The sequence below is a fragment of the Papilio polytes genome, unplaced genomic scaffold (assembly GCF_000836215.1).
Source record: "Papilio polytes unplaced genomic scaffold, Ppol_1.0 DF822289.1, whole genome shotgun sequence".
Lineage (NCBI taxonomy): Eukaryota > Metazoa > Arthropoda > Insecta > Lepidoptera > Papilionidae > Papilio > Papilio polytes.
In genome coordinates, this window is record NW_013526915.1 from 3,391,730 (window position 1) to 3,405,773 (window position 14,044).

Here is a 14,044-nt window from a genome sequence, read left to right on the forward strand (position 1 = left end):
TCTAATAAATAAAAAAAAAAAAAAAATTGAAATGGAAAAGGCATTCTCCATACTAATTACGAACGTGCGCGGTATGTTGCGCGCCAAGCTAGTGGAAATTTCCACTAACTACATTGTCTGTTATCAGGCGAGGATCTATCATCTATCCCGGTGTTGATAGCGGACGTTGGTGATGAAGAATCGCTGTTCGCGATGTGCCAACGTGCCAAAGTGCTAGTCAACTGCTGCGGTCCGTATCGGTTATACGGCGAGCCCGTGGTCGCGGCTGCAGTGCGGGCGAAATCACACTACGTTGATGTTAGCGGGGAACCACAGGTATTATAAACAAGGGGGAGATAGGAAACACAACATGGTAACAGAGGTATGCAGCGTTGTCGTTCTTTCCTCGCCATCACCAATTATACCCGGTTTACACTCGGCCAGTACAGTTGGACAGTTGCACCTGCCAGTCTAGTCTATATAGACTCACTGACCCCACCTAGTGTTCAAGTTATGAGAGTTGTAATTCAGTCCAGATATTGAGAGTTGCTGACCAACTGTACTGGACAAGTGTGAACCGCACATTACTAGCTATCTGTTCAACATCGTCGTAAGAAAATTCGCTGCGATTTTCAAGACAGCGGAGTAAATCTATTCTGGTGACATTTTGTAAATTAATGTCATACTTGTCGTCATTATCGACCAAATATCTATTTCAAGCTCATGTCGAAGGTTCAATGTTCGAAACAGTTTAGTAACTTTAAAGAAAGTTTCCTTGTGTATGCACCGTCCTGCCGCTGGCTCTATAGCCGTAGTTTTAGTTAGAGATCTACCCTAAGGTTGTCCCTTAGTGATACTTTAACTGTGCTGAAATGTTCAGTTCATAGAGTCGATGCAGCTGCGGTACGACGCGGCGGCGCGCGCGGCCGGCGTCTACGTCATCAGCGCGTGCGGCTTCGACAGCATCCCTAATGACCTCGGCGTGGTCTTCCTCGAGCAGAACTTTGAAGGTTACCATTCAAAACATGTTTCATGTTAACGTTTACACTGTGTCTATTGATACGCTCTTAAAGTTTACAGGATACTAGATTTTGCCTGCGACTATGTCCGCGCAAAATTACAATAAACATCTTAGTAAGCGACCTATGTATTCTTCTACACTATCCGTTCAGACAGATTCGTTAATCAGTTTTGGATATACTCAGCTGCTTAGCAACATCCACAAAAGTACAGGATGTTCCAAAATATGATTGAATATTGTTTTTCGTGTCCTATGTTAATTTTAACAAAGGTGTGTTCTGCAAACAGGTGTAGACTAACGAACAAACACCGTGATTCAAATCTTATCTAGATTTTTATGCTTTATCTAGCTTTCGCCCGAGACTCCGTCCGCGTGGAATAAACAATATCTCATTATTGTATAATAAACATAATATGTAAATGCATTTCGAGAAAGTTAAGTTGTACCCTACGTGTTAAGTTATAATTTGTAACTTTGTGTTTTTCTTTGTACTAAAATAACGCAAAAAGTACTGAACAGATTATAAAATACTTACACCACTAAAAAACTATGTTATCACCGAGTAACATAGGCTATTTTACTATTTTTTTTAAATACACGCAGGCGAAGTGGCGAGTAACAGCTAGTTACTTATATAAAAGGTGTGTCAGGTACTTTGAACTCCGTGGAGTCGTACATAAGCGCGCACGTGGCGGGCGAAGCCAGTGCACTGGCGCGCCGGCATGGCGTCGTGCACCGCGGCACGTGGGAGTCCATCGTCTATGGGTAAAATATACATTAGGGCTGATATACACGGACTGTGTACAAGCCTTTACTGTTTAAATACTATCTTTGTAATTTCTCATTTCCCTTTGTTTAGCATATAAGGGTCCCACCAAATTGTAAATTGTCTGATAACACTCGAACGTGTAAAATACGAGGGTGAATCAAAAAGTTCTTAGAAGTGCATATACTCGTATGTGATGAAAATATCGAATTTTGTTCCCTCATATGATAGTGACGTCATTTTTAAGCTATCTGTGCCGCTATCAGCCAGTAGTGGGACAGGCTCTAAATGTCTTTAAAATGATTGTATGGTTTTGTATCAGTCAATAACAGCAACAAAGTAGAAAGAATAGAGTGTTCTAGAAGCAATGTAAGTAATCCATTGCTACTTCTGTTTTATGTCAATAGCGGTATAGTTGTCAGTTAGAGTGCACACCTGTGACTAAACTATCGCCCAACTGTTGTGCGATTGTCGATTGTCGCAGCCAATTCAACTGTTTAGTTGCACAACTAAAAATCGAGTAATCTGCGTTCCATATAAGGTCATAGGAATCGAAGCGCGACTGAACAGTTGTGCGATAGTTTAGTGGAAGGTTTGCGCTCAAAGCAATGTATTGTGTGCAGCGTGACGCACCGCAACGAGCTGCCCGCGCTGCGCAAACAGCTGTACCCCACGCGACTGCCCGACTTCTTCCCCGCGCTCGGGAAACGGTACTGCCCTATTGCTCTACCACACATTGACCTACCACACACACTGCCCTACCATACACTGCCCCTTCCACACACTGCCCTACCACATACTGCCCTTCCACACACTGCCCTACCACACACAGCCCTACCACACACTGCTCTACCAAACATGACCCTACCACACATTGCCTTACCACAGACACTGCCCTACCACACCCGGCTCTACCAAACATTACCCTACAACACACTGCCCAACCATACACTGCCCTTCCACACATTGCCCTACCACAGACACTGCCCTACCACACACGGCTCTACCAAACATTACCCTACCACACATTGCCCTACCACAGACACTGCCCTACCACAGACACTGCCCTACCACATACACTGTCCTACCACACACAGCCCTTCCACACACATCACATGTACCATACTCTAATCGACACAAAGCTCATTGTACATCCCTATCAAAGGGCTCAGAAGTTACCCCTAAGTGAGTAAGTGACTAGGACATAGTCAACCACGCTGGCTCACTGCGGGTTGACTTCACACATATCTTCAATTTCTTCGCCGATAGATTACATTTTGATGATTTCCTTCCTCGTAAGAATGTTGGGTGAATTATGTAACACTAGCTTTTACCCGCGACTCCGTCCGCGTGGAATAAAAAACAAAAAAAAAACTTGTGTGTTCTTCCAGACTATATTCTATATCTATACCAAATTTGGTCCAGATCCGTTCAGCCGTTTACGCAACAAACACTAACAAACATCCATCCATTTAAACTTTTTCGTTTATAACATTAGTACATTGGATTCGAACCCAGGATCTGTAGATTACAAGGCGAGTGCTTAAACTCTTGAGATATCGACGCTCTCAATTTTTAACTGCTTGTACTTTTATATTGTTAAACATAGCGTATTTTTTTTTGAGATAACCATCATCATCAACTTGCCCTTATCCCTTACGGAGGGTCGGCACAGTATTGCTGCTCTTCCATACATCTCTATCAGCCGTCATATCTGAATCCACTCCTTTCTTAAGCATATCTTCCTTCACACAATCCATCCATACTTTCTTCGGTCTTCCTCTTCCTTTGTAGCCATCCACATGCAATCTCAACACTTTCTGGTTTATGTCCTCATCATTTCGTCGCATAACATGTCCAAACCACGCTAACCTTTTGCTTCTCAATTGAGAAAACCAAAAGTAAATAATAAAATTGATTAGTGGAAACATGTATCTCTTTACAGGACAATACACAGGAAGAATGGGGCATGGTGCGTCCCCTTCCCTGGCGCGGACGCTTCCATAGTATACCGCACCCAGCGGGAACTCTACACCAGGACCAGCAAGCGCCCCGTCCAGTTCAGGGTCTACGTCCGGCTCCCCAACCTCGTGAGCCTCGTCGCCCTGCTCTTCGTGGGGTTCATTCTGGTGGGGTTCAGCATGGCGGCGCTGACGCGGCGCTGGCTGATACGCCACCCGAAGCTGTTCACCTTCGGCGCGGTCACTGATGATGTGAAGGAGGAGGTGATGGACAATACTCACTTCCAAATGGAGCTGCACGGTGAGGGGTGGGAGAAAGGCTCCGATGAAACTGCACCCCCGAATAAGAAGATGGTCGCTAAGGTAATTTTTCATATCCCCTGTTTTATACATAAATCGTTGAATTCTAACTTTTTATGGTTACTTCTCACATAATAACACTACTACTATAAAGAGAAAAGATTTGTATTTTTGGATGTATTTGATTCACGTAAAATCTACTGGGTCGATTTTAAAAATCCTTTTACCATAAGAAAGGTAATTTATCTGTAACATAGGCTACATTTTTTATTGTAATTTTAAGCAAAGTTGCGAGTAAAAGCTAGTAATAGATGTTTTAATTCACGTTGTTAGTTTTTTAGCGAAATTACCCGCGTGGTATTAAAACTCAGTAAGCTACTTATGTCGCTCAGACTATATTCCACATTTGTGTCAAATTTCATCAAGATCTCTGCACTTTTAATATTTATAATATTAACATGATTTAAATGAAGTATAATTAATAGTAACAGTTTTTATAAAACAAACTGAAAATTCATAAATGTATTTCTTTCGTATGAAATTTAACGTTTATTCCGTGGTATATCGCAATAATGTCGCGAAACATGTTGCGAGACAGTGCAACTTTGTTGTGTGTCAGGTGCGCGGCACCAACCCCGGCTACGGCGCCACCGTGGTCGCGCTGCTGCACGCCGCGCTCACCCTGCACCACCCCCAGCGCATGCCTCCCCCGTAAGTACACCCTTATAGCTTCCCCCACAAAAACTAAGTACTCTATGTCTTCCTCCAGACTATCCTCTACATCTATACCAAATTTCATCGAAATCCGTCCAGCAGTTTAGGCTACAAACTGTAACAAACATACGTTAAAATTTTTGCATTCATATAAGGCATTTGCACTAAAATACCGGACTATCAAAGTGGGTTCATGAATATGTTGGCAGCATCTTATGGTCTCTTTCTCACATTAGGGTTTTTATCCAAAATACTTACCCCCTAAATTTAATGGCGTAAAAATATATAGCCTAAAGCATGATGTAAGTGTAAGGCTTTTTATTAAAAAAAGAATAATTCAAAAATATGGTGTAATTGCTGACATCTTAGGCAACAAAGAAGTGTGTGTTTACACTTTATTATAATAGTATAGATATGTTAACACTAAACATATTTAGTAGCTAAGAGATGAAATTCAAAAGAATTGTGAAAATACCGAGTTCGAATCTCACTCGACAAAACTTTTTTTCTAAATCTTTTTTATGATGTTTCAAAATAAATTCTAACTAAATGTGACTCAGCGATCAGACTTGTAATCTGCAGGTTTTGGGTTCGAATCCTGGCTTTATATTGTTTTTTTTAGTACTATAACAATCAAATATTTCTCAATTCTGTTTTAATTGGTACGGAGTATTGTAATACGTTTTTAGTTAGTGATTTAGCTTTTTTTTATTGTTTAGCGGCGTGTTGACAACCGGCGTCGCCTTCCGCGACACCGACCTCATACAGCGGCTTCACGACAACGGACTACGTTTTGAAATTGTACACAAATAAACATATATACCTCATTAATAATTATGTATTTTAACATAGAAAATATATAGTTGCAGATAAACACAAACATATGTCAAAGTTACATTTGTTAAAAACTTTTGTGACTTAGATTAGAGACATAAGAGTCTGAGTCTGTCTAGCACGAACATTTGAGCGTAATAAAACTATGGGGAACACCAAAAAACATACACATGTTGATGTGTTAACGAATACTTTCTCACCAAATTTTCGTGCTCGGTCCCCTGATGTGAGCCGTGTATGTTGTGTTTAGTTTTGTAATGTTTTAAAAGAATCGAGTATTTATAGCACCAAAGAACAGTTTGTATGTTTTTTGTCATATGTAAAACATGTTCAGAAATAGTTAATAATAAAATAATATCACTACTTCCTGTGTTTAATTTAATCCGTTGTCTCGAAAATTATTTTATCAAGCAACAATAATAAGCGCCATCTAGCAAAAGAAAAATAAGCTAAGTAGTTTTCGCTTACCGATTACTAGATGGCGCTTGATCGCAACAGAAGCCATGCGTTCGTCAAATTAAATGACGAACGATAGGTTTTTCAATTTCGCACTTCTGCAGTCAAAATTTTTATTCGCCTACACAAGTAAATTAATAAAATGATACAACTATTTCTAGTTTTAATTTATCACAAATTCGTCAACAAGAATAAACAACAAACGCCATCTAGGTAAATAATGCAAGCTAAATAATTTTCGCTTATTTACTGGCAAACTAGATGGCGCTGGTTGACAAAACAAAGATGAAAATATTTTATATTTCTGTGAATACCCGGATATAGAAAAAATAAATTAATCCTAATATCTAAACCACAGATAATACAACATTTTCCTAATGTTTTAAAGAGAAAATATACTATACTACTACTGATTTTTTTTAACATAAAAATAATGGACTAAAATTATTCTGCCAATAAAAAAATGCATTATCATGAAATATCATAAGCTACGTTTATCATTAGCTTTTTGTTATAATTTTTCATTGGTAAATTTTATTTAAAGGAGTTTGTCACATTCAGATGTGAAATTAACATTATTTTCAATCTTCACTTTTTTTTTGAAAAGTTTGACAGAGAAATTCACCGCGGTTTAAAAACGACAAAAAATTAATAAAACCACCATTGAAAATAGATAATTAATTTATTGAATAAGTAAAACTTCCTAAAGATAAAAAATGTACACACGTTCGCTTACCACGCCAGCTATATGTACACAGTGGCCAGTGCCCACGCCCAGCCCACTGCTGGACAACACGCGGGCACACAATAAATACAACAAAAATCAGCTTTGGTCCAAAATAAAAGATTGTACAAAATTAAATACGTAAAAAAAGCAATATCGCAAACTTATTCAATAAAAAACAAAACGAAACCCAAACTATAAAATAAAGTTTGCGGCAGAGTCAAAGGTTGACAGAACCTAACTTATAAAGGTAATTACAAGAAAATCAGTAAAACCGTAATGCCTATCTTTCTAGCAATTTAGTCAAGTACTGAGTAATCTAGTAACTAAACATGTCCCAACAACAGAATTTTTTTAGATTAGCAAATTATATAGACGAAAGTATTATAGCACTAGTCTAGTCGTCTAGTGACGTAGGTAGGTCTGTGTTTGACGACGTTACGGGGTATAATGTAACATGGCATCAGCGTCAATAAGTAGTGTTACAGTAAAACTAGCGAGCAACAAGAGGAATACGGATACACCTTGTAACACTACACCGAGTAACGTTCAGCACACGGCTTCACATGCTTTGATTATACGAGTAGTTATAGTTCCTACAGTATAGCTAGTTATATAATCTCATCGCTTTAAAGTATAGTCATTAGGCATTAAAAATAATGGAAAAAAACTGCTAAGAATGACATTACAAAGTTGTAAATTGATATGTGATATGTTGATTATTTTTAATCTTTACCAGAAAAATAATGAAACTATGAGAATGGCGCGAAAATAATGTTTACATGTCAGAATGTTCGTTCGTTTAATTTTTATAAGTATCGCGGCGAATTAATGCGGCGTTAAAAAGAAAAATCTTTCAATTTTTCATTAAAAGCCAATTAATTCTTTACTTATGTGAGGCAACACTTTTTAATGTAACTTAATTTGTAGCTGCAATGTAACGCTTAAGTAACCTCGTTACCAGTTTGCTTATAAAACAAATTATTTGGATTACTTATCATTATTTGAGCTATAAATAATTATATCAATCAATTATATACAAATTACTTTGACACATTTTGAAATCTGTGTTGAAGTTTGCATTCCTTACTCAGAGGCCTATCACGAATTTGTGAGAATGTACGTAACGTCATCGACAGTATTAAATTTGTGCGCCCCTACCGGATGTAAACTACACTAACAAATATACTTATCGACGTTACGAATACGTACTCGCAACTGTAGCTTATTCGTGATAGACCCTCAGTATTTAATTTCACTTCAAACCATCGAAAGGAAGTGAAAGAAGGAAGTCCACTATTTGTTATTTGTATCAAGAGTCTTTAAATTATTTATGACTAAGTTTAAATTTAACTTTAACTGGATTCTCGGCTGTTTTCGCTGGAGCCGAGGGGGTTATGTGCGGGGGTCTGCGCGGGCGCGGGGCCGGCCTCGGGGGCCACGATCAGCCCCTCTTTGATTCTCTTCTTCTGTTTCATCCGTCTATTCTGAAACCATATCTTGACTTGGGTTTCGTTCAGCTGCAAGGCGGACGCTATTTCTATCCTTCTTGCTCTTGTGAGGTATTTATTGAAGTGGAACTCTTTTTCGAGTTCTGTCAGTTGTTTGTTGGTGAAGTTGGTGCGGCCGGTGTTGTTGAGGCTGAGTAGGGGGTTGGCCAGCATCTGTCCGCCGGTGGGAGTCCTCATGCCGTCTTGCGGACTGCCCAACACGCCTTGACTCGTGAACTCCGCCGGTGGAATCATCAACTTTGGAGCTGGAAGAAAGAGAGATTTGGTTTAGTTTACATATTTCTTTTTAAAGCAATTTGCGTTGGTGGTTGTTGAAGGTGTTTGTGAAACGGATTACTATAATCTTGTTAAATCGTATGTCATTAATGTCAACATTTTTTATTTAATTTCGATCACTTCTGTGGTACACACGGTTACCCTATTGATTACCAGCTCTGTTTATTCGATTCCTTTTTCCGTTTTGTTATAGTAACTAGATTAAGATTAAAATCATTTGAAAGTGTTTTCATAAACCTCTTAGGATGATCACCGTGAAATCAATGGAACTGCAAACGTTCACAAAAATGTACGACTTTTTTTCGACGCATTGTGGTTAACGTGCCGAATAATATAATGTTTGTCCGGAACAGGTCTGTTTACACAAAAGCCTTATTGCGAGGATAATCTTCGTAAACTGCGCTGTCCATGGGAGCCGGTCTAATGTCAACTTGTGACAGGTGTCAATTTTTTGTGGCGCGCACAAAGAGAGATAAAAGATATTTCAATAGCGCGGCTCCCCGCGGCGCAGCGCCCGCCGGCCCGCCGGCCCGCCGCGCCCGCCGACCAGCGCACGCACGTGAAGTTCTGACGTTTATTATGGGAGATAAGTAAACAGGTATTGTACTCAGAGACAGCTATCAACTGGACCATTTGTTGAACTCTGCGACTGTTTGTGCTATTTAAAGTTGTCAGTCAAGTTTCAAATGTCTGTTTGTATTTTCAACGGTATAATTTCTGAAGAAAATCTAATATTTCTGTGGCTTTTTTAGAGGAATTTCAAATGAATCATAAAACTTGTGTATCTAATGCTATGCCAAAATGTATACAGATTTCCAAATACAATTTAAAAAGTTAAAAAAGAAAATAGTTCAATAGGTGCGATTATTGTATCAGTGTTCGATCGGAAACAAAACAAAGATTTCTCATTGTATCAGGGATTACAAATATTAATTTTGAATTGAAAAATATTAATTGATAAGATTCTGATATCAATTTACACAAGAGACGTCGTAAATCCGGCTACCAGAGATCGCTATCTGGTATCAGAGCTTTCCAATCTAATCATTCGCTTCAAAATTATTTGATTTCTATTACAATTTATACCTAATTATAAAAACTTGCATAGTAAATGGGTTAAATGACGTCATTATAACTCTGTTATTTTGAAATTAACTCAATGTGAAATCAACGACAACCTCCATACGGAGACCACGTCCTATTAAACTTTCTCACTGTATAATTGGACTGTTAAATGCGAAACCACAACATATATATGAATGAAATTTCTTGTGATCTACACTCATTATTTTAAACAGGAATGTGCGAGCGAGCCTGTTATTTCCTCAAAGGCCAACACGTCTGTAGTTCCTCTGGTGTTACGGATGTCTGGGCGTCGTTGACCACCTCGGTGTTCTCGCCGCTTGTTTGCCCACTTTTATTATAAAAAAATGTGGTAAACAAACGACAACCAGATTTGGCTTCCGATGTCCATAGAAAATGGTAAGAAATTAAATAAATAATAAAGAATCCTCAAATTTATTAGTCGTTCTAATTAATATCGAAAGGCTGTAAAACTATCGGATCGTGTACAAATATTGCAAATTATCAATAAAAGTGTAGCTGGCAACTGGCAACCCTTGCCGCCGCGTCATGTCCGGCTGTCCTGCTAATTGAGCCGGGGGATGGTGTTGAAGGCACGACATATGTCCACACAATATTACATCTAAACCCCCGTAAATCGTAGAAACCAAAATAAACAAAGCAATTGGTCTATGTTAAAATAAATCACGATAAGCCAAAGTATGTATGAATCTTGGCCAGTGCGTTTCAATCGCTTTTATTATGCTAGAATTATGAACATTTTGCCGCATTGTGTCGAAAATTTTTATATTCCTGGTCATTCTAGAAAATCAAAGTAGCCATTCTACTCGTGGACTTAAGAATCTGCGCTCATTCTTTAAAAACCACAAAGTATAGATTTCCTTTGATACCGTTGCTACCAAAATGGTGAAACTAAATAGAATTATTATGCTTAGAGACTTTAATAAAAAGTAGTTAAAAGTTAACATTATAACTCCATTGCGATAATACTTTAGTATTTGCAAATATTGTTATTTGGAATTTAGCCGTTTTGGACGAGAACGGGTTAAACTTCGACTTGCGTGTTTAATTTGGCGGTATCGTTTACATATTGTTTGTGTTCCAGCTAAAATGTTTACACTATTGCGACCGACGGCGGCGAAGGCACCTGGCAGTACCGGTCTGCTTGCGTAAATACAAACAGACGCACAAGCCTGCAAGCGAACATGCGCGTTTGTTTGACGCGGGATGACTTGTAACGCGGACTCCAAATAGAACCGTTTTATTTGATCGTTTAAAACTGGCCAGTATATTTGCACTTAATTTAAAAATGGAATAACATTTTTTTAAGTCTCTTTTATTAATAGCTGCAGACAAATGAATGGTCAGCTACATGTAATTTCATTTCTTTCTAATTAAAAGTGAAGCATTAATTATAACCTCTATTTCTTGTTATTTCTATGATTGTTGTTAACCAGTAATTTGTATAAATACTGACAAAACAAATATTATCAAAACCATAAGTGAGTTCAGACAACATTCAATATTATCCTTACGTAATACCATAGACAAACTTTATAGTTTTTAACAACATTTCGTGGCGGGCATTTCCTTGTTTAATTGCGTCAAATTCGGAAAATATGAACTGATTGTAAATAATTTTGGATTAATACTTCATTTAATTAAATATATGTAGTAATGATTTAATCATTTAGTAATCAGAATTAGTGCTATTAATATTTTTAACATTAGATTTTGTTTGAGTTAACATCACGTGTTGTTTGAATATAATTAGCTGAATTAGGAAATAATTGAGAAAACTATACAGAATGTTTTAAAAGCAGTATTCTAAGAAATTACGTTAGCAGTAGTAATATCGTTGTTTGAACAAAATTTTAAGAAAAATGTTTTTGAACTGTGTTAAATTGTGAAGAATAATAATTTTTACTAATGCACAATGTAATATTTAAATAGATGTCTATACAATATGATTCTGTCTGAAAACGAAACATTTTTCATATGATTATTTTTCAGTGGGGAATTACGTAAATCCGAACTGAAGAATGATTTTAAAAGTAAAGACTAACATAGGTTTTTTCCTGTGTATATTATATATTAATATTATAAGCAAGGTTCACGGAAGCTGTTGTGTGCATAGTTTATCTCCTCAGTAAACTAAGGTTGACGTTGCATAACTATTTTCTCAGGCTTCTGCCGCTTAATACTAAAAATAGGCTAAAACAGATGAAACTAATATCTGTCTCGCCTTATGCTTCATCAATACCTACCGGCCGGGAATACACATGACAGTAGCTGGCATACTTGCATACCGGGCACTAGCATGTTCCAGGTGTGAACGTTAACTTGTATGCCAGTAACAGAGCCTGTAGTTGTAGCTAGCAGCATTTTTGTCCTATAATCAAGTTAAGGGAGGGGTTTAGGAGGGTCTTATATTAGAGACAAACATGTCTTATCTCTCAGGATCTCGTTGACATTTTATTGGCATGTTTAATTGCATTGTGATTGTGAACTGGCATTTGTATTTCCGCTTTAAACCTAACTTAAAGCTTTAAAAGATGCAATGCGAGGACATTGTATGTTACTTTGTGAGTTCAAATCAAATATTTGTGGACACACAATCTTAATTCGTGCACACATATTTGTTTGTTTCGTTATTTTAATATGGAAAAGTGCAGATATATTTTTCTTTTAAAGTTTATTGCGCAATATAACAGTGTTTATGGAATTTCAAAGTTGAGTCAGTTGTGACGCAGTTGGCGCAGTTGGCGCAGTGTTTGTGCCGCGCCGGCTGTAACAGTAGAAGGCCGCGACACGGCTAATCCATTACCCGGCGCAAATGTTTGCAGAGCAGCGACTGGCGTTTTCGGCTTTTACCAATCTCTATCCCGGACTCTGCGGTGTTAGGTTCCACTCGCTTGCGTAAGCGAGATGTTGATTTTTTATTTTGAAATGGCCGAGCGGGTTTTGTTTATTACCAGTTATAAGTTATGTTTTTCACGTTATCAATAAAAAAAATTCCTATAAAAGAGTACTTTAGATTAAAGGAATCTAATGATATTTTTTACGATATGTGCACGTTATAATAAAAAGTTTACATTACGGATATCTATTAGACTTATAAGCTAATAAAATCAACGACTATAACCTAACTCATAAAACAGAAGTTATAATGTGCCCGCTGTATTTACAACACTCAATAGTAAATAATAAACGAACTATTATTGCATTTTTAGATAAACAACGTCGTAAGCCCTTTTAATAAGGCAATTAATGGTTGAAATTACGCCATTTACAACTTTTAACCCTTTTATATTCGATGCGGGTGGCGATCCATAAATGTCTTTGACCGTTTACCAGCCAACACAACAGTCCGTTTACAATTTTGTATAATTCAATCAAGTGATATTGTCTGCGAGTACGAGTGCGAGTGGCCGCTGGCTGCTACTCGTACGTCAACGCCCCACTGACAGCTCGCAATGACCACAGATAACTAAATTGATGTTCCCGCTTAACGAATGGCGGGATAATTTCAATGTATACAGATGATACAGCTGTTTGTCATTGAAAAGAGTTTTCTGTTTTTTTGAAAATTCATATTGATTTATTAAGTTAATGGTCCAAAGCCTAGATTGATTTGTCCTCAGTCTTTTAGTTATTATTAACATGACGTTCAGTGTTTACTTCTCATGTTATATTTACTAATTTTTAATTCACAGTATAACAACAAAAGTTTAAATAATAAAATAAAATATAACCTCTTTATTGTCATCAAGTTTAGTAATAGTTTTACTTTGTTAGGTTTTAAAGAACACCATTAGATAAAATAGGTTTTTGAGGATACTAAAATACCAACAAATATGAGTATTTAAATGTCAAGCGAAGTTGATGGCGAAGTCTAGTATGCAGTAAATTCGGATGTCTGTCATTGAGTGACAGCTAGGGGCGCGGGAGACGACGCCATTGGTCGAAAATTGGACAATGCAGCAGATGCGTTCGTTTTTGTGTCGCCGCCATGTTTGCTTAAATTCTTTACCGAAAAATGGGTGTCGGTTACATAAAATGTATACAAGAGCAGCTGAACGTTTCAATTTGGCGTGAAGAGATGACAGCGAAACGATTGTATCGTAGGTGAAACTTGAATATGCACCAGAATCGGTAGGAAATTACGAGTGACGGCGGACAGGTATGATGTATCACTTGCCTTTTGTATTTATGTTAATAGAAAAAAATTGAATATTAAAGTTACCTTCTTTGTGGAATTAAAGGGGACAATCAGCGATATGTCGACCATTTGTGGAGTGGAAACAAAAGTGGCTGGGAAACTCTTAGCTCCATACTTTTTTGGAAAATTTTTGACCGACTTCCCAAAAGAAGGAGGTATTCAATTCGACGGTATGTTTTTTTTTTTTTTTTTTTTTT

General features: G+C 37.6%; 2 protein-coding genes across 2 annotated transcripts in view; one reads left to right on the forward strand and one right to left on the reverse strand.

The window, feature by feature from the left end:
- Window positions 1-5,935, forward strand: part of LOC106106348 (saccharopine dehydrogenase-like oxidoreductase) — an 11,655-nt gene extending 5,720 nt beyond the window's left edge. Inside the window, exons 3-9 of the mRNA XM_013286929.1 lie at window positions 128-315; window positions 860-989; window positions 1,651-1,765; window positions 2,390-2,476; window positions 3,712-4,090; window positions 4,647-4,738; window positions 5,461-5,935. Of these exons, the coding sequence (XP_013142383.1) occupies window positions 128-315; window positions 860-989; window positions 1,651-1,765; window positions 2,390-2,476; window positions 3,712-4,090; window positions 4,647-4,738; window positions 5,461-5,554 (1,085 nt within the window). The 3' untranslated portion in view covers window positions 5,555-5,935. The remainder of the gene's footprint in view (window positions 1-127; window positions 316-859; window positions 990-1,650; window positions 1,766-2,389; window positions 2,477-3,711; window positions 4,091-4,646; window positions 4,739-5,460) is intronic.
- Window positions 5,936-6,694: 759 nt separating this feature from the next.
- The window catches only part of LOC106106327 (homeobox protein Hox-A1-like), a 25,164-nt gene continuing 17,814 nt past the window's right edge, over window positions 6,695-14,044 (reverse strand). Inside the window, exon 2 of the mRNA XM_013286901.1 lies at window positions 6,695-8,511. Within this exon, the coding sequence (XP_013142355.1) occupies window positions 8,111-8,511 (401 nt within the window). The 3' untranslated portion in view covers window positions 6,695-8,110. The remainder of the gene's footprint in view (window positions 8,512-14,044) is intronic.